General features: G+C 42.2%; 1 protein-coding gene across 1 annotated transcript in view; it reads left to right on the forward strand.

The window, feature by feature from the left end:
* The window catches only part of ADCY2 (adenylate cyclase 2), a 433,534-nt gene that overhangs the window by 349,900 nt on the left and 62,670 nt on the right, over window positions 1–20,964 (forward strand). The window contains exons 16-17 of the mRNA XM_019951134.3: window positions 11,471–11,608; window positions 18,720–18,839. Of these exons, the coding sequence (XP_019806693.1) occupies window positions 11,471–11,608; window positions 18,720–18,839 (258 nt within the window). The remainder of the gene's footprint in view (window positions 1–11,470; window positions 11,609–18,719; window positions 18,840–20,964) is intronic.

The raw sequence follows: 20,964 nt of genomic DNA on the forward strand, positions 1-20,964 counted from the left end.
AGACCAAACTTGAAGACATCTGGTCTTTCTAAACTTGAATCAATAGGATCTGTGAATGAGTCTGCCCCCAGAGGCCAGCTGTGATGCTTGGTCCAGATGTAATCCTGGTAAAATTCAAAGAGGAATTATTCTCATTCCAGTAATAGGTTCTTTTCACTCTTTAAAACATTCTGAAAGGAATTTTTTTTTTAATCTTTCAACATCAAACATACTCATGCAGAAGGCTTTAAGTGTGCTTTCTAGTCTACCCTCCAAATTCGGTCAAAAACTACATATATCACCTTTGAGACTTTGGTTAAGTCTTTTCCAAGCCACAGTTTCCTCACATGGAAATTGGACATCAACCATCCTCACAGCTTCTCGGGATGATTGGAGATGTTAAATGGTAAGGACCTAGCAGGATACCAACAGATTTTCAACAAACAGCTAGCATTATTTTCCATCACTGCATATTTTAGAGTGCCTATTCTTAGAGCACTTAAGACAAACCCATTTTTAGGCAACAAACAACAGCATTAACTTTTTAAAAATTAATATGAGTTCTCATAGTGTTTTGAACAAAGATCAAAATGATAAATGCTTGCTTCTGTCTCTTTAAAAAAATAATTACAGTTCTTACATGTGACATTTAATGTAATACTTGTGTCACTCTACAAACAGCAAATTTAAATTGAAGAAGAAAAGAAACCTATGTATATCACAAATATTCCACAGTGGTCATAGAGAAGTATGAGGTTTTATTTTGATTTGCACTTACTTATGGATTAAATACTGAGTTTATGAAAGAATGCTGAATATCCCAGACTCATCTTCTATTAACTGATGTTCACCTTCTGAAAATTTAAATGCCAAAGGCAGTATCAATGCTAATATCGGTATTAAATTCTCCGTATGAAGAAAGAAATTAAAATACATCCATGAAGGAGGTTGAGAAAAGGTAGGCCTGACAGATATTTTTCCTCCAAGACCTTTACCTTTATTATCCTCTGTTGCACAAAAAGTGCAACACAGTAGATACAATCGATGGGTCATTGTTCAGCTGGGTGTGATAAAAAGGTAGAGAAACATCAAAGTGGGCAGAAAATAAGAGTGATAAGGAAATGCAATATTTTTCCCATTGATTAAAAAGATATGTGTTCAGTGACACATTCAGAGAAAACTGCCAGGGAATCTGTTTGTTATAATCATGATTGCTGTGGGAAGCCCGGCCTCTCCTCTCCCTCCGGTCACCCTAGCCCACACCTTCCCCGAGGCTCTCCCAGCAGTGCTGGCCCTCCCCTCCCCCCCATTGCCCACTTCTTAGTTCTTGCCCATGGGGGTGGGCTCTGCACCTGCTCGCCTTCCTAGAAACTTTCTCAGGAGCATCACCAGCCCTTGTGATGTGTCCTTCTTTGAGCACCATGGGACTCAGGATCTGCACCATGTAATTTAACACTCGATCATATAACATCTCTCTGACCCCCAATTTTTACTTTTTGGTGAGTGTGACTGCTGTTTCTCCTTGTATATAGTAGGTTCCTTAAGGCCAGGGTTGTTTCCTACACTTGCTTTCTATCTCCCAGGGAATCCAGAATGCCAACTTCATAAACGAGTTTGTAATGAGCATATGCTAAGTAAGCACTACTGGACTTCTCTGATTTCCATGAGGTTCTTTTTCCTTTCTCCACTCATCGGGCTCCATGTAGCACCTCCCTTGTCTCCCCAACCCTCCCCCATTCATCCTCAGGCAGAGTTATGTGCCCTGAGAGCCCGTGTTCATCCTTCTTTCTCCAGATGCCCTGGCGTGGCGATGGGCTCTGTGTGTAAATGAATGTATGAAGGACTGAATGGTGGTCCCTGGCCCTCATCTCACTGCACTGAAATTCCTTCTCACGCACCGTGATTCCTTGACTCTGACGTGCTTCTGACTTCTCCTTTGGAAATAATCTCCTAACCTTCATAAACTAATTCTGAAGAGCCCTCCTTTTCCACCACTGGCTTCCCTAGTGCCAGCTGTTTGGGTTTCCTATTTTCTATTCTGATTTGTATTCTTTCAGGTGAAAAAAATCATCAGTGAGTTCACCTCAGCCCCAAGATAAATATTTAATGTCGGTTACCTTAAAGGCAACGTCCTGGCACCACTGCTCAGAGAACATGCCACACCCACCCTCGCCCAGACTTGACTTCCCCCAAGCTCGCGGCTCTGAATTCAGCTCGCAGTCACCGCATCCCTACTCCCAGTTCTGGCAAGCTCCTGGCTTGCCTGCATCCTGGACCATCATCCCGTGTTCTCACTTGTCAGACCTCCTTCACCGCCTGTGCATCGGTCCCCTTATGAGGTGCTTAGCTTTCTACAACAGACACTGGTTAGCATTTCACAATTGTAAACTTGAGAGCTGAAAGGGCCCCAAGAGATAACCTCGGTCAGCCCCGCACTTTGTGGATGAGGAATCCAGGGCTCGAGATGCCGTTCACTTCAATGAGTTCCCGTTTCTACATACTTAAAAGTTTCCCTCCGTGAAAAATAATGCAGGAGTTGTAAGCAGATCTCTTGAGGTTGGAGACGGAGGCTTTGGATCAGGTTCAGGGATGTGATCACTATAAGATCTGCAAAGATTTCCTGTCCTTGGATGAGAACCTTCAGAACCAATGTAGACTGCTTATGACGGGCAAGATCCCATGAACAGTTCTGTATCTGACCTCACTGCAGTTTAGAAATAATAAATGTTATATTATATTAAAATTACTCTGCTAAGCATGTTATATAGGCTGGTTCATTTAACCACACAAGAGTCCCTGGAGGGAATGCTTATTCTCAATTAATGAAACAAACAGAAGCCCACAGAGGCTACAGAATTTGCCCTGTAGTGTAGAGCAAGTAGGTTTTGGAGCCATCGGAAACAAGCCTTAGAACCCTTGGAGGCAGGTTCCAGAGGGTGCTAGGCTGTGTGCGGAGAATCACTGGCAGACAGGTGCTCAGAACTAAGCAGGGATGACCACATTGTTGGTCAGGGGCCATCATGGCCCTGAGGTTGTCTCTGGTGACTGCTAAGCATCAGTTGGTCAGAGTCACATAAGTCAGTCAAGATAACCTCACATAGAACCTAATTCATAGTCTAGTTTTCCAATATATGCAGCTGTTGACCCAGTTTCCATAAAACTGGATTCTGGGCAAGGTATAACTCCATCTTAAGAGTCATTCAGTAAAATGGAGGAAAAATGTTAATTTATAAGCGGATTTAAACTCAAAAATATTCTAGTAAGAAAGCATCCTTTATAATAATACTTTGCAAAAATGTTTTTACATATGTGAGAGCCCTTTAAAGTGCATTCAATGTATATTATTTTATTTGATAATCCAAAGAATCCATTTAACTAAGTAGAAACTAAGATGTAGAATAAGAGATTGTATTTTCATGACACTCAGCAATAAAAAATAATAATAGCCGTCATCATCATAGTAGTAATAATAATAAGTGCATACTTACTGCCAAATTTAACTTTCTAAACTACCTGAAGTAGACTTACATCTCTGGAAGAAATACAAGAGATATAACTATAAATAACACGCACACCAAAAAAAAAAAAAAAAAAAAAAAACCTCCTTGATGAAATGTATTTTAGAAGGAGTATGCCAGATTCAGCAAATGAAAATGTTAGAAAATGTCAGGAGAATTTTTTTCTCTCAGTGTGGTTTTCTTGTGCTTTGTATAGCAGAGATAATATGATATCAGCCCACCAATGTTGTTCCAGGCAGAGATGAAAGCACAAACACAGAGATTGTCTTGGGGAAGGAAAGTAGGTCACACACCAGCTGATAAAAAAGCTTTCTACCCACAGGAGTGTTTTTTCCTTGAAGTCTATTTTCTCTAATGTCAACATAATCAGCTTTCTCATGGTTAGTATTTTCCCAGTGTCCCTTTTCCCATCTCCTTATTCAGCTTTTCCTTGCTATATAGGTGTGTCTCTTGTAAACAACATCTACGTGTATGTTACGTTCTCTGATCCAAGAGTCTCTTTCTTTTACCTGACAAGTGTAATACATTTATGTGTATTATAATTACTGCTAGTCTTATTTTGCTTTTTTTATCCATCATGTATGTTCTTTGCTTCTGCTTATTTTTCCTCCTCTCCTGCCTTCTCTTGGACAAATGGAGTTTATTCTCCTTTATTCCCTCTAGTGACTTGGCAGTTGCTTTATCCACGTCTTTTCTTTTAGCAGTTAACGTAAAATATGTAACATGCACATGATTAACAGGGTCCATTATTGTCTCCATCTTCTTGTGAAGAATACAAGGACCATGATCTAAATCTCTAAATCTGATCATCCTTTTCCATCATCCATGCTAGTGCTGTTTAGATTTTTTAAATTTAAACTATTTTTATTGTTCATTGTTATCACTATTCTTGTTTAACAATCTCTTTGTTCACCGTTCTTCTGAATGCCATTCCTTCCTCCAGATGCAGTGTCCATATTTCCATAGGATTATTCCTTTTGTAATCCCTTCCATGAAAGCCTGTGCATAATATACTCAATCAGCTTTTATATTAAAAAATAGCCTTTTTTCCTCACTGACTAATAATTTAGTCAATAATTTTTCTAACATTGTGAAGACATGAGTCCATATTTTCCTGGATTTTAATGTACTGAGGAGAAATCTACTCTAATTGTTCTTCCTTGGTAGATGTCTTTTCTCTAATTGTTTTTGTAGGATTTCTTCATTGTCTGTCTTGGTCAACTGACTCCTTGTGTTGAGGAATAGGTTTACTTTCATTTTTCCTGGTTGCGACTCAGTGCATTAACTCAGCCACAGAGTTCATATTGTGTTCCAGGTCCACAAAGCTGTCATCCCATATTTCCTTGTATTTTGCCTCTTTCCCTATCTTTCGGTTCTATTTTTCTCAAACTTTCATTCCAAGTATGTTGAACCTTTTTATTGTACCTTCTGTGCCTCAACATCATACTTTTTATCTCTTTATATTTCTGTGCTGTTTTACAGGTTGTTTCCTTAAAGCTATCTTACCCTCTTCAGCATAACTATTGAGTATTTAATCTCAATATCTACATGTTTGTCTCTAGAGAGTCTATGGAGCTCATTTTTAAAATATGCCTGTTGCTTTCTCTTAACTGATTATTCATTATGAACTCTAATCCATCTTTTATTAATTTAATCTTATTATTTTACAGGCTATTTCAGATTGATATAATAATTGCAGATCTTGTGATACTAATTCTACTATCTGTTATTTCTGTTTATTCTTCCTTGTAAGGTCTTCTTATGTAGTTCATAATTTTTGTTTATTATGAGATCATTCAGTAGGGACTGTCCCCTTCCCAACTGGGATGTGCCCTGCACCCTGCGATGTGAAGTATTTTTCATAAGCAGTGTTGTTCTTGCTGCAGCTGGAGCCCCAAGGACTTTCTCTGGTTTTTGGTCTGATTGATAACCACTCACCTTGGAATTCTCATTATGAATCAGATAATGTGATTTCAAAACCAACACCCATATTTACAGTTTGAATTATCATTGGAAGTTTATTGGTACTTCCTTGATCTAGTGTATGGAGTTCTTCTAGACTTCTCCACATGGAGAGAATAGCCTTCTGAGGCTTCTGGTTTTATTCAGGGGTCTTGGTCCCAGCTGCCCACCTTTGGCAGACCCAAGGCAACATCTTTTCCCTGTGGGCATTAAAAGCCCAGCCCTAGGTAATGTCCAGTTTCAGGACACTCCTAGGCTAGTCCCACAGCCTCAGTCCCGCTAGCAGTGATCTCCTTCTTTGTTCCCAGCCCACAGGAATTTCTCTTTGGGTCCATCGTTAGGATAGGGAGCTTATTGAGCAAGCATCTATTACGTGCTGACTGTTTGCCAAACACCATGCTGCCTCTGGGAATACAAAGATGGGTTATGGGAGTTCCCTGGAGGTCCAGTGGTAAGGACTCGTCACTTTCACTGCCGTGGGCCCAGGTTTGATTCCTGGTCAGGGAACTAAGGTCCCGCAAACTGCACAGCGTGGCCAAAAAAAAAAAAAAAAAAAAAACACAGATGGGCGTGAGGAGGCCACTGTCCCCCATCATGTCTCCACATGGCCAGAGACAAGCATGTCGGCAAAGATGACACAAGGTGGGCAGTGCTATGAGGAGCACACAGTGGATGAATGACAGAGGAATATGGCTCGGCCAAGGCGTACCAAAGAAACAGGTTGATTTGGTAAAATATGATTGGGTGAAATAAAAGTCTGTGGGAAATCTAAGGACAATTAAATAATTAAAGTAGACACATCAGTCTCTGTGACATTAAATGTTTTAAGTAATTATTGCTGCAACTTGTTGCTGCCATTCAAAAAGATAGTCCCTGCCCAACTAAAATGCCAAAGTAGGAAAGGCAAAGTGTTCCTTTAGACAACTACACAAAAGTGCATGTTTATATGATAAACTTCACCAAAGCTTTCAGGCAAGATTTTAGGATGAGTTCTAATAATAAAAATTTGTTACTCAGCCACTGTGATATATTTATAACCTTCTGAAATGTTTCTCATTGTATTAAACTTCACCTATATAAGGACCTACTTCTTTTCAGGTACATCGTTTTATTTTAAAAAGGAACACTAATGAGACTGCAAACACAACCTGCTTTAATAATTATAACATTAAATTATGAGGAATTTTAGAAAGAGAGACTACCAGTCGTTTCCAGTGCAAAAGTTTCCAAAAGAAGGAAAGGAAGGGAGGAAGGAAGAAATGGAAAATATTTTTGGTGGAGATAGTTTTTTCTTTTTTTTAAATCCAAAACACAGATTAAGAGCATTTTATTTTTACATGGAGAATCTCTGCCTCTTCTGGATGAAGAACATTAACATTCATCCACACCCTTTCTAGCAACCCACACTGCTCACCGTCCCAAGCACTAACTCCACCATAGGTGGTTTTTGTTTTTTTTTTTTTTTCCTGGCTGCGTTGAGTCTTCGTTGCAGCGTGTGGGCTTCTCATTGCAGTGGCTTCTCTTTGTTGCGGAGCACGGGCTCTAGACACTCAGGCTTCACTAATTGTGGCACATGGGCTCAGTAGTTGCGGCTCGCAGGCTCTAGAGCACGTGCTCAGTAGTTGTGACTCACGGGCTTAGGTGCTCCACACCATGTGGGATCTTACCAGACCAGGGATGGAACCCATGTCCCCTGCATTAGCAGGCAGATTATTAACCACTGCGCAATCAGCGAAGTCCCCACCATAGGGTTTTCATATAAATTTATATTCTTTCTCCTTGTACATCTCCCACTACAGTTAGTACCAATTCCATATTTATCAGTGGATGCATGTGGCATTACCAGCCAAGAGCATTTCTAGAAGGATTTCTAACATTTCTTACTTACAGTGAGCTCGCTGTAAGTAAGAAGAGGCAATCATAGGATACAGTGAGCCTCACTGATGATCACAGCAGGGAGGAAACAGATTTGGCTGAAACGATGCCAGTGATTAAAGCAAAGATCAAATAGAACGACTACCCTGAGTACAGAGCAGGCATGCTCTCATTTTCATATGCATAGCATCTTCTGAATAAACACCACAATATTCTTTGAGATGTTATCATTTATAGTGTCTCATTAGGATGGTGTAAATTTTGATAAACTTTATCTTTCCATCAGGGACCCTGTTTGAATACTTAACCCAAAACAGAACAAACTGAACTAAAGTATCATGTTAAGATCCAAGTTGTAATTTTTATTCAGAGCTACAAATGGAATCAATGTTCCCATTTTTCCTTAATCGGATTCCATCTTAACTTCTTAGTCTTTTTTCTCCTTTCCTCCCATCGTTGGTTTCTTCTCTTCCTCCTAAGGTCTGTATCTTCCTCCTCTTCTTCCCGCACTGTCTTTGTAGTTCAGGGTCCCCATCTCCATCATCATCTTCTGTTTCCTCATCCTTGCCACCAGCAGTGTTACCAGTTTTCATATTTCAGAACAGTTGTATTTATTTTGCCTCTACTTGGTGACAGGATGCAAAGACAGGGGAGGCTGCCTGTCTCCATGAGCTGGAGAACAATGAGTATTTGGCTTGATAAGTTTAAAAACAATTTCACGGGTGGGACTTGGAGTCACATAGGAAGACTAAACGGAGAAGGAATTGAACCTACCGCATCCTGAATCCAGTGTCCTGAGCCCAACACACGCCAACCCCACGCATCTTTAGTGAGCAGTTCCAAGAAGGGTGCTCTTCGCTGGGCTGAGTAGGAACAGGACAGATTTCCAGGACATTCTGCCACATGTACAGTAGGCACACAGAGGCAGTAGTTTCTAGGGCCACCAGTTTGTAATTTTGCCCAGCGGGTCACGGGAGCAGAAAAAACTCACGTGTGTCTGCCCACATCTGCTTCAGCAAATGACTAGTCTGTTAGCAGAACATAACATATTCCTATTAGATGGCCTATTTGGTAATATTATCACCATGCATTATTCTAAAAATTCAAACAGTAATTTTTTAAATTTCATAATTTCAATAGTATGTCTGTGTAATAACCAGATAATATTTTACCTAATTGACTGTGACATGGAATCTGTAATGTTATATTTAGATTTAAATATTCTCCTAAAATAGCAGTTTTGTGTTTTCTGCTCTTAAAATGTTTATCATCTCTATTGACAATTTCTGTGTACAGACACAAAAGCATCCATTTTAATAATTTTCTTTTAAATAAAAACACTAATCCTAGTCACTTAGGATGCAAATACATAAATATTGCCTTAATTTGCCAGAATCCAGCCAAATGTCATCATCTCCTACTGGAATGTGAGCTGGATGACTATGATATTCTATTTGAATCTCTGCTCTTTACTCTATTATAGCTTCTCCTCCAGAATGCAGATCTGACTGTGGTCTGTGGTGTTAATATTATGCCAAGTAGCATGCATTGAACAATAGTGGTACACTTTCAGGTGGGTGTCCTCCAGCCGCGTCACCCTGAAAGATACTGCACGTTCACAGCATTAAAGAGCATCTCACTGGAAAACAGACTTAACACCACCACCAACCCCCGTCCACACCCTGCTTTGGGGAAGAAGCTTACAGCATAAATCTGGCTCCCCCTGAGTTGCTGGTGGGAAGGTGCTCTGCAGAGCCTGGCTGCCAGCCAGTGATTCAGCTCCTGGCAGCCCCTGGAATCCAGGGCAGCACTGCCCCCATCTCCCAGACAGGCTGTAGGAGAAACCAGAGAAAGACCCAGGAGAATCTGCCCAAGGAGTGAGCCCTAAACGCTGTCCTGGGATTCTACATCAGTGGGGGATGTATGCTGTAGACAAATGTTCTGCATCTCTTTATATCAGGATCTGAAGGGGGAAAAAAAGGCTATAGTGGAATGGAAGGGAAAAAATGTTTTTTGTTCATCTAGATGTAGAGCAAATAGATTTTTAGTCACTAAAATATTAGTCACTGAGAAATATTATGTTTTCTTCACAAATATAAGAAGAGTTAACACATATGTCCTGTTCTGGGCACCTTACGTAGCTCATTTAAACTTCGAGGCAGGCACTATTATTCTCATTTTAGAGATGAAGAAACTGAGGCCAGAGAGGGTAATTGACTTGCGGAAAGTTTAACAGCTATAGGGACTTGATGCTGAGACACAGGGCCGGTTACCTTTCTCACTACCTCTCATCCAGCATCACACAGTCTCATTTACTTGTTGTATCAACAGTTAACAAATTGCAGTGCTTACGTCAACAATACTTTAAAGAATAAAGCAGAAAGAAAACGTGAAAGAGGTGAGAAATAAAAGCACTGTTTATTAGTGCTATTAAGGAATATTCTCTATTTGAATTTTATTGATGTCGCAACAGTTTTATCATTTATATTAACTCACTAGTGCAAGTCAAACGTGTATAAGTGTATATTTATCCCTCCTTCTGAATTTTTTCAAAATTATACCTTTTTTTAAATGGTTCCAGGACACGTGGCCTCGGATCCACAGTCCCTTTTGGGTGAAGTTAAAATTTAGATCCCTAGAGAACTCTTAAGAATGCCTGTCAGATCAGATAACATATGTAAATACCCACTCCGGTGGGTACCGGGATACCCGGCACTGGCCAGGTTTGTGTTACCCACAGGTTAGGATTCTCCCTACTCTGCTCTCTCACCACTGGGCCGAAGGTGAACATCACAGTGCTGCTTCCCCAGGAAGGTGGCCTCGAGGCCTCAGTGAGGTTAGCCCATCACTGAGTTCCCACAGAGCAGAGTCTGGCCCACAGAAAATGGCCAGGGAAAGCTGGCTGTCATTCTATAAAGACCTCAGTTCCTTCCACACAAAAAGAGCTTCTTAGAAACTGTAATGCCACTCAGTGCAGCATTATTCACTGTAGCCAACGCCAGTGTCCAACCAGAGATGAATGGATAAACAAAATGTGGCCTATACGTAGAAGGTTATTCAGCCTTATAAGAAGAAAGAAGTCCTGTCACAGGCTACAGCGTGGATGAACCCAGAGGACATTATGCCAACGGAAGTAAGCCAGGCACAGAAAGACAAATACTGCATGATTCCACTTACATGAGTACTTAGACTGGTCAGAGGCTTAGAGACAGAAAGTAGCATAGTGTTGCCAGGGGGAAAGGGGAGCTGTTTCATGGGTGTGGAGTCTCAGTTGTGCAAGATAACAGCTCTAGAGATCTGTAACACAGCAGTGCAGATGCAGTAACACTACTGAACTGTGCACTTAAAAATAGTTTAGAGGGTCCATTTTACATTTTTTAACACAATCAAAAATAAAATTTTTTATAATTAAAAGTAGAGCTTCTCCACGTGGAGGAAGCTCTAGCAGGATGGGATGAGGTCGAGCCATCACCACAAGCCTCAGCTGAGAACCCTGGGTGCTGTCTTCACAGGTACAGGCACCAAACTATTTTATGGTCCGGTTGTATTCTTAGGATTAGCTGTGTGTTGATCGCTTTCTGTGTCAATCACCTGAACTTATGAAACCTGCCTCCTCACAGCTGTGATCTGAGACCCAACACATCCCCCAGAGTGGTTTAATTACGTGGCATATTTTTCCTTTACCAGAAGAATTTTTAAACATAAGTTCAGGTCTCCTTTTTTTTTTTTTTTTTTTGCGGTACGCGGGCCTCTCACTGTTGTGACCTCTCCCGTTGCGGAGCACAGGCTCCGGACGCACAGGCTCAGCGGCCATGGCTCACGGGCCCAGCCGCTCCACGGCATGCGGGATCCTCCCGCACCGGGGCACGAACCCGTGTCCCGTGCATCGGCAGGCGGACTCTCAACCACCGCGCCACCAGGGAAGCCCTCAGGTCTCTTTTAAAGGACGTACAAGCACATCCTAATTTGTCATAGAAACGTAATTAATTTGTTCCTAATTTGTAACAATGATGCCAACATAGTCTACTTCTTCAATCTGTGAAGAGTATCGAGGCATCCTGTGGTTTTAAACATCCTTGAGAAACTTGAGAAAATACATAAAAGAGCAACGCCTTTCTTTTTCTTTCTCCTCCCAGCAATGCAGCAAAAAAGCGTCTGCCTCTCTCCTGTGGCTTTTGAAGTCGTCGGGCATCATCGCCAAGCGCCCCTGGCCTCGGATCTCCCTGACGGCCATCACCACGGCCATCATACTAACCATGGCCGTGTTCAACATGGTGAGTCAGGGCCCCGCCAGGCGGTGCCTGTCTCACGGGATCTGGAAACCTTTCCCACAGCTCCTTCAGTGACACCAATTGCCGCCTGTTAAATTCAGCCCTCAACTGCTGCAGCAGCGGCTTCGCTAAGGGGAAGGCTGCAGACTGGGGAAACCACCGCGAGGGAGGGAGGCTCCTTCCAGCAGTTTCCTACCTCCTAGCTCATCTTGGCTCCGGCTACAGAAATGCCAACCATGGAAGTGTGTAGGGGGCAAGGACAGGGGAGCCAGGCTGCGGGTCAGGATTCTGAAGGATGGGCAGAAGGAGTTCCACCAGATGGTGGATGGAAGATGAGAAGGAAGGGAGGCATTTGGAATCTAGGACAAAGAAGAGAGAGAAATTTGTACCAAGTAGCAGCAAAAAAATAAGGCTGAAGGAGTAGGTAAGGACCTTGAATATTTGCTTGGGGTTTGTCCTCAATGTTGTACTATGGGTCATACAGTTTCTCCAGACACACCTGGAGATTCAGGTGAGGGTCATGTCTGCTGGAAGGCAGATGGGCTGAGGTGCTAGCTGCAGAGGTGGGAGGGCCCCTTCCTCCACTTCACTTTGCCTCGAAGTCCATCTTAAGGGCACCTGGAAAGGAGGTGGCAGAGAAGCCTTAGCTTGCCCTCCTTCCTCCCACTTCCTGCCCATCAGGAGGTTGGGTATGGATTCCTGAGTGTCCTCCCGTGTGCTTAACTGGAGGACAAGTGAGCTGGCTTCTCCCACCTCACTTAACTACATGCCCCAGCTCCCTGTAGGAGCTCCCCTGAGAAAGGACATGAGGTCGGGCCCTACTGTAGGTCTTCCCAGGCACAGGCCAGTGAGAGGTGTCACCATGGCTTTGCCTTCCTCTACCCACCTGCTCAGCCTCAGAGGTCAGCTCAGGAAGGGGCTGCTCCCACTTGCCCCTGTGCAGTTAGAACTAATGGTGTCTGTTGCGGGGAGAGGGCTCAGCAGTCAAGCCCACGCAGCCAGCGGGCTTCCCCAGGGCCAGCCTGTGTTCCTATGTGGAGCTGTCTTGCTGTGTCAAGTTCACCATGACAACTCCACCATCCTGGCCCCTCCTCCCGGACTTCTCCCCAGGCTCATCAGCCTCCTCCTGGACATTCACAGCATCTGAGGCTGTCTTTCTGCTCCAGGGATGATGAGACCTTCCCTCCAGGGATGGAGGCCTCCTCTTCTAGGTCTCAGGCATACCTAGACCGTGACATCATTTATTTCCAACAAGGGCTTCGTCAGGACTGACTGGGGAAGAGCTGGGAAATGGTGCCCTGTCTGGACAGGTAATTCCCTCAAGAATACCCTGCTCAGGAGGGACTTCAGATCGCAAGGGCTCCAGGGGAGGTTGGCAGCAGTCAACCTGAGGCACGTGCTCACGAGGGCCCCAGACCGTGGGCCAAGGGCTCTCTGCGTGACGACCCAAGGATATTGTGACTGTGGCCCCAGAGCTGTCACCAGAGCAGGGGAGCCCTCAGGGTGAGGAATGTGACATGAGGAACTGGAGACTAGACAAGAGGGCCTTTCCTGGAAGAGCCATTCAGCAAGCATCTCACTAGCCATTAGGACCCCTAGGTTTCCTGCACAGGCAGTATCGTGGCTATTGCATGAGCATACGAATCTACCACCACAGAGGAAGATGGACAGAGACACAAAGGGCAGTGGTGAGAGACTGGAGAAGCATGAGCATTTCCTGAAATGGGTTCCTCGTGCTGGACTTTGTAACAGGCATGCGTGTATTAGTCCTGCTGCCCTGAGACTCAGCTGTCCAGGAGAAAGTGCCAGCAAGCTCTGAGAAGAGCTCAGTAAATCAGGCTGTGGGAGACATCTGGGACAGAAGTGAGCTCCACCGTGAAGGAGGAGGGGATGGGGCTGGGAGAAACAGAACGACTTGAAGGACAGCAGTAGCTAGAGTTCTGAGCGGTTCCAACAAACACCAAGTGTGTTCCGTTGCCCTGACGAGTGTTGACCCCCTGTGCCCTTATAATCGTCTCCTCATCCCTCAAGAGTGTGTTCACTCACCTGTGTGCTCATTTACCTGTGCACTCACCTGTGCACTCATTTACCGGTGCACTCACCTGTGCACTCATTTACCTGTGCACTCACCTGTGCGCTCATTTACCGGTGCACTCACCTGTGCACCCATTTACCTGTGCACTCACCTGTGCACTCATTTACCTGTGCACTCACCTGTGCACACATCCTGAGTGGTGACACATGTAACACAACATCCACACACCTAAGAGCAAGGGGTGTTTTACTTATTTATTTTTTCACATGTCCTGGGAAAGCACCCTCTATATAAGTAGGGGCCATTCCGTAGTTACTAAGTGAGAGAATGAATGAATGAATGTGTAAGCAGGCAACCCTTTAAAAAAGAAAAAATATTTCATGAAATCCAATTTGACCTTATAAAGCCAGGATTTATCACCTAGTTTTTAAAAGACAGACTCGAAATGGGAAACAAATCTTATTCGAAGCTGGTTGTATTTCTCCTAGGATAATTAGTGATTGACGGGCAGTTCAATCACTGCCTATAAATGTTGCATGAGCTCAGCATTTAGGAGTAGATATTTTTACAGTAACTGCAGTCCCTTTGGAGAGAAGAAATACATCTTCTGTACTGGAAACACATCTTCCAATGTCATTTTCCTTCCTCAGAAAGAAGGAAGTGCATTGCCCAGTGAGGTCGAGAAGTCTATGGAAGACACATTAAAAGTATGATGGGTGAGCTTTGAGAAAGAATGAAATAAGGCTCCACGCACTGAGCTGCCCCTTGGTATCAGAGGCTGCGGGACAAGGAACAAGCTAAATTAATTTGTTTCTGTCCATTATTTTTCTTGATACCTGGTGAAATTAGTGGTTCCCTCCCATGCAGATGTTCTCCTTGTATTTATTTCAAAGAAACATCACAAAACAGTATGAAATGCAGCATTAGGTAGACAAAGGAAATCACTTTCCCTAGATCTTGAGCTTTCTTGTCATTTCTTATTCATCACAGAAGGGGAAGGACTGGTCCATCAGGGTGCCACCTTTGAACGCATCTGATGATTTACAGAGAAATGCTCTCCAGCTATTCGGATCCCCGACCTCCTGCATTTTCACTGCATAAGGCAGACACAGGGTCCTGTGTCCCCAGCCACACTGCACGGTGCTGTGAAGTCCCTTGGGTCGCTCACATCACCAGGGGGTGCCAATGCAGCACTGAGACCTGGGCTGGTAGAATTGAGCATCTTTGGGGTGCCACGCCAGGGAAGTGGGCTCCAGGTCCCTCACTCACATTCTGGGAAGATGGCCCCCCCTGCTGGGGATGCGGGTACAGTCTTTACCTGCACGCGGTCAAATGCTCCTAGCGGGGTTTCTGTGCCTTTTCTCCTAGCCCCACTTCAAACTTCCATCCAGGAGAGGTTTCTATTTAATGTAGTACCTGTATAGCTTTTAAACTTATCTTGGTACTTCTTCTAAGAATACAGTTCCTAGACTAACTGAGCCCTATCCCCACGTTGTAGTTTTGCTCTTTCTTAGCAGTGATTAACCCATGAGGCTAATCCAGGTGCTGGACTCACATTCCAAGGAAGAGCAGCTCTTTTGTGTGGGAGTTAGGCGAGGGGCTGCCTTCATGAGCAAGCTGTGCTTAAGTCACTGGGAGGATAATTCTCTGTCAGGAAACTTCATCTTTCTAAAGTCACAGCACATTCACATCCCCTTCTGTAGCCCCTGTGATTTTGAAGCATTCTTTTAGAGACAAGGCAAAACTGCTTTCTTCCTTCTTTTTTATTTTTTTGTTTTTCTGTTTTCAATGTTTGTTATTTTTCCTTTGGGGAAAATATATATAACATAAAGTTTATCGTTTTAACCATTTTTAAGTGTACAATTCAGGGGCATTCAGTACCTTTGCAGTATTATGCAAACCATCACCACTATCTATTTCCAGAACTTGTTCATTATCTCAGACTCTGTACCCATGAACAATAACTCCCCACTTCCCTGGCCTCTGGTAACCTCTACTCTGCTTTCTGTTACGATAAACTTACCTATTCTAGAATACCTCGTATATGTGAGATTACATGATATTTGTCTTTTTTGTGTGTGGTTTATTTCACTTCCAATAATGTTTTTAAGGTTCTCATTTTCCCTTTGATGCCCAGTCCCTCCACAGCAGGGGAACCTCTCAGTTTGCCCTGGATTTTTCCAGCCAGTGGCAAACAGCCCTTATTAACTACTTTTCTATCATCACCACCATCACTCTCTTTACCTCAGAGAGGAGAGAAGCCTTAGGGATGATGTGAGGGCTGAGGCCACCCACGAGCTCCCTCTGCCACTGACCGTGTGGATGGACCCTTCCACACTGACCCTCCGCATGGATTTTTAGTCCTTAATGTTTATCCCGAGGCTGAATTTTCACAGCCCTTACAAGAGCTGGGGTCAACAGGGATGGTGTTCCTTTAACTCTCATTACACACTAATATAAATGACGAAATGTCCAGGTCAGGTTTATTTAAAATGAATTGTGAGACTTTACCAGGACATTTAAAATACCTGGTGTTCACCAAACACCCCAATAAAAAGTGGAAAAAAACAGCCAGTTATCCAGACATTTTTTTTCAGATAGAGGGTTTCGGGTAGCAAATTGCAAAAAGCCTGTGTGTTTTGTTCCATTTTAGTTTCCAGCTGACTGTTTAGAACCATGTCTGAGAAGCTCAAATCCTCTGCCTTTTATTTTCTGACATTTTGACAGTGTCGTCATGTGATGCCTCACACCATTTTGCAACTTTTCTGAGAAACTTCCCAGAGAATATTATAAATAGCCCAGCTTTGTAAGCCACATAGACAAGGAGTTAGCCGTGGTTAACTAGTAGTTAATTGGTAATCTAATTCTAATTAGTTAATTTCTTCTGTTTCCAACCAAATGACAAGCAATGATGTTATCAGTCTATTAACACGGTATTAAATCACATGTTCATAATTTAATATTATTTGAAAAACATAATTCTGAGATGTTTCACATTACCTGGGAAATGTAAAATTTGGAAGGAGGGCTAAAAATAGCACTTAGTTAGGGTATCTTGTCCAGGATGAGGGTATCGTTTTCCCAATTCTGACAAAGGTTGTAGAATATTAAAATAGATCGAGAGGCGTTCCCCCAAATAATTATGTTACTAGAAATTCATTCTGTGCAGAAGATTGTGGCACTTTAACACGGAAGGGAGAGGGATGTGGATTGATAACCCTCGAGCTTGGACTGGCTATCATTAGGAGTTTGTTATTTTAAAGTGACTAAGGGGACAGAAGAGGAAAATTGATTCCAAACTGCAGTGTGATGCCACATAGACAGAATGAAGAGGTTCTTGATTTTAGGGGTAGTTAATTAAACACTAGAAAAAAGTAGCAGAAGGGGGTTAATGAAGCATTCCTGATGTATTGCTTTAAGTTCTCCACTGTTTTTCAAGTTCGAGCCATCTTATCATTGCCGCGCGTCCTTGCAAGACAAAACTTTCACAGGACATATTTCTACTCCTTGTACAGCAAGAATTTAGTTTCTTCTTTATACGCTGATATAATCAAGAAGGATTTTTAAAATTATTTTAAGATCTCAGGTGCCTGAGGCTAGTAACCTATCAAGCTAAACAGTCTCCTTCTATTTGTTGTATCTTGATTCTTTAATATTTAAATCAATTGTATGTTGGGTCTGTCAAATCTAAATTGTTAACATTTTGGAACCTTATGTTTGCCAAGCAATTCCTTCATTTCTTTTCCTGATATACTTTTTTCCAAATAATTAGCACATTTATCTTTCAGCCAGGGGTTGTGACATTTCTGATAAATTCTTTAGTAGTAAATAAAGAAATCGACTACATTTATTTGACTTTTCAATCAGTGTTTTGCAGCATTTTATCAAATGGGCAAAAACACTGTACCTAGTATCATTCTTGGAATCTCAGAGGAAACGTTCTCAAGAATATACTATTTAGTATATTTAAATATATCCATATATTTATTTAAATGCCTTCGTATTTACCTCAGTAAATTACTGTAGGTATTTGACAAAAACTCTGCCATCAAAGGAAACAAACCAAAGAAAGGAAGGAAACAAAAGCAACCATTGAAACGCTACAGGGAAGTTTTACTTTTTAGACCTGGAATATAGATGGTTAGCCCTGTGCCGAAGACCTAGCCTAGTTTCATGGATGGGATGAATCTCTTTCATAAGGGAACCTGGCCTGAGTGATTCTCTAGTTTACCTTCACTGAACACTTCTCTGACCCGCAGCCGTGGTATGGAAAGTAACTGATCCTTGGTTACCTAACAGTTTGTGCTGCAGCTCGTCTAGGAAAGAGACAGAAAGGGAGAGAAACAGAGATAGAGACAGAGAAGGAGAGCGAGAGAGTGACACTTTCCTTCTGGGTGCTGGTATTGGTGACCATTACATAAGAGCTAATCATTTTTATTTTCTCAGGATGACTTCTTTCCTTTTGAAATCAGGACCCCCTTTCCAATAGTCCTAAGAGCATCCTTCCTTTCCAAATTCAATCCCTCGTGATCCTGAGATGCCAAGCACTCACAAATAATAGAGACAATGCCAGTTACTGCATTTTTCCCATAAAATTATTTTCTTAATATAAAAAAAAAAAAAACTCATATAACTGCATTGACTCATTTAACGTTTGAGCCATGATGGTGAAGATCCTGCAAAAACACATTGTGAAGACTCCGATCTCCTGCTGCAGAATTGAAAATGTGAGGGTTGTGATGTCAGGTCATAATTCTAACCAAACCCTCTGCCCTGTCCTTGGTTCATTTTAAAATTTATATTTAACAAGGTGCTTCTGTTGTCTTTAACGTCAACTCGGGAGTTCTGGAATTCACTATGAAGTGCAGAGCACAACAAGAGTTATTTACTTATTCAATAGAAATTCTGAAAGCCTCAAAGAGAAGATGAAGGGATTAGCCCCGGAAGTAAAGATGCTGAGTTGCCCACACAATCCTGCTCACGGAGGTGACAAAACACGTCATTAATAAACTTGGCACCCACCTGCTAACTCTTTACTCTCCTTTGCACTAATTCATTGTAAAAACACTTTCCTTGCAGTTTTTCCTGAGCGAGTCAGAGGAGACAATTCTTCCAACTGCCAATGCGTCAAACACAAGTCTTCCTGCCTTATACAGTCAGGTAGCAATGCTGCGTGCGCAAAATTTGTTTTTCCTGCCGGTAAGAACATCTCCCTCGTTATTATTGCTTTTGTTGTTTTCCTGTATGCTGTTACATATTGAATGGCATGGTCTGCACCTCATCTGTTGTAGACTTGACTTTTCTTCTTCAGATTCCATATCTGAGTATGTCCTGACCGAGTAAAAATTGCCAGGCTTCAGCAGAAAGTCGCAGCCAACGGGCACCGATTAGACCACATGTGGAAACTTCCAATGGCATTTTGAGGCTCTCACGGATGACTCGTGCCTTTATTCTCTTAATGCTACATTTTAATTTTTTTTATTGAAGTATAGCTGATTTACAATGTTGTGTTAATTTCTGCTTTATAGCAAAGTGATTCAGTTATACATATATATATATTCTTTTTCATATTCTTTTCCATTATGATTTATCACAGAATATTGAATATAGTTCCCTGCGCTATGCCCTAGGACCTTGTTGTTTATCCCTTCTGTATATACTAGTTTGCATCTGCTGACCCCAAACTCCCACTCCATCCCTCCCCCCACCTTGGCAACCACAGGTCTGTTCTCTATGTCTGTGTCTGTTTCTTTTTCATAGATAAGTTCATTTGTGTCATAGTTTAGATTCCACATATAAGTGATATCATATGATATTTGTCTTTCTCTGTCTGACTTACTTCACTTAGTATGATAATCTCTAGTTGCATCCATGTTGCTGCAAATGGCATTATTTCATTTTTCTTTACGGCTGAATAATATTCCATTGTGTATCTGTACCACATCTTCTTTATCCATTCATCTGTCGATGGACATTTAGGTTGCTTCCATGTCTTGGCTGTTGAGCATAGTGCTGTGATAGGGGTGCATGTATCTTTTTGAATTATAGTTTTCTCTGGGTGTATGCCCAGGAGTGGGATTGCTGGATCATATAGTAACTCTATTTTTAGTTTTCTGAGGAGCCTCCATACTGTTTTCCATAGTGGCTGCACCAATTTATCTTAATGCTACATTTTATAGAATGTATCCCAGCATGTAGCATTCGATTGTATGTCACTGAATTGTTGCTTACAGATTTTGCTAATTGTTCCAGTGAATTAGCGTTAGCTTCCTGACTCTGTGATGACAGGGACCACAGTTCATATTTCTCCCTCTCCTTTGGCTGCAAATGCTGTCCAGTAATTGTATCTTCAAATTCTCCTTACTAACTGACCCTTACCAAGGGCCTAGATTGAAATTTCAAAACTTACTAACACATCAGTCATTTAAATGAAAGGAGTTAAATCAATTATTTACTGCTTAGTAACCTCTTTCTTCCATGAATTGTTTGTGCAAAAAAAAATGATTTTGATACTCTCCTTTCCATTTTCTGAATAATCGTCTAAAAGTAGCATAGATTCTTCCCATTTTGTTTGTGTCATATATTCCAGGCCCTGAAATTGGTCATTTAATATGTATATTTTAAAATTTTTCTACCAATTTTTTAAAACTCCATTAGCTCTGGTGATAAAGGAAACTTCCTTTCTTTCTCCCTTTGATATTAGGCTTTGATCCTTTTTCCCATCTCATCATTTCAATTTCCTGGGACGCTCACAGCTCTGTGTACAGAGAGTAGGGGCATCTGGTGTTCCTTTAAGCCATGACAGCTAACCGGAGTCCATAGCAATGTCCCCACAGACTCAGGAAGAGAGGATGGCATAAGCTTCGTCCCATATCCACGGGGTCCTGGCCTTCATGTTAGGCATTATTGTGAACCCCAGGGAGGACTGGACACCGTCTTTTCTATTTCAGTTATGTGAAAAATGAGGGATGGGATTCATGATGAGGGTTTATTGGCTGTGACCTCACTGTGGGCAGTTTGGAACCCCGTTCTTTAGAGAATGATTCAAACTACCTGTGTGTTCTGGCTCTTCCTCCTTGGATGGATGGTATTAGCACACACATGGTCCATCGGCCCCTGGAGGGAGGACGAGCCCCCAAACCATCCCCATGCTGCATCCATAAGGCACTTTAACAACTTACAGGAAACATGCATCTTCATAGGAAAGGAAAGTATAGCTGGCAAATCACCTTTTTAAGAAAATCTCTCTATCCAATATTTTTGGGTTGAACAGCTCAACGTCCTTGGCCCCCCCTAACAGCAATAAGGTCATCAACCTGAATTT

This window comes from Tursiops truncatus, chromosome 3 (genome assembly GCF_011762595.2).
Source record: "Tursiops truncatus isolate mTurTru1 chromosome 3, mTurTru1.mat.Y, whole genome shotgun sequence".
In the NCBI taxonomy this organism is placed as follows: Eukaryota; Metazoa; Chordata; class Mammalia; order Artiodactyla; family Delphinidae; genus Tursiops; species Tursiops truncatus.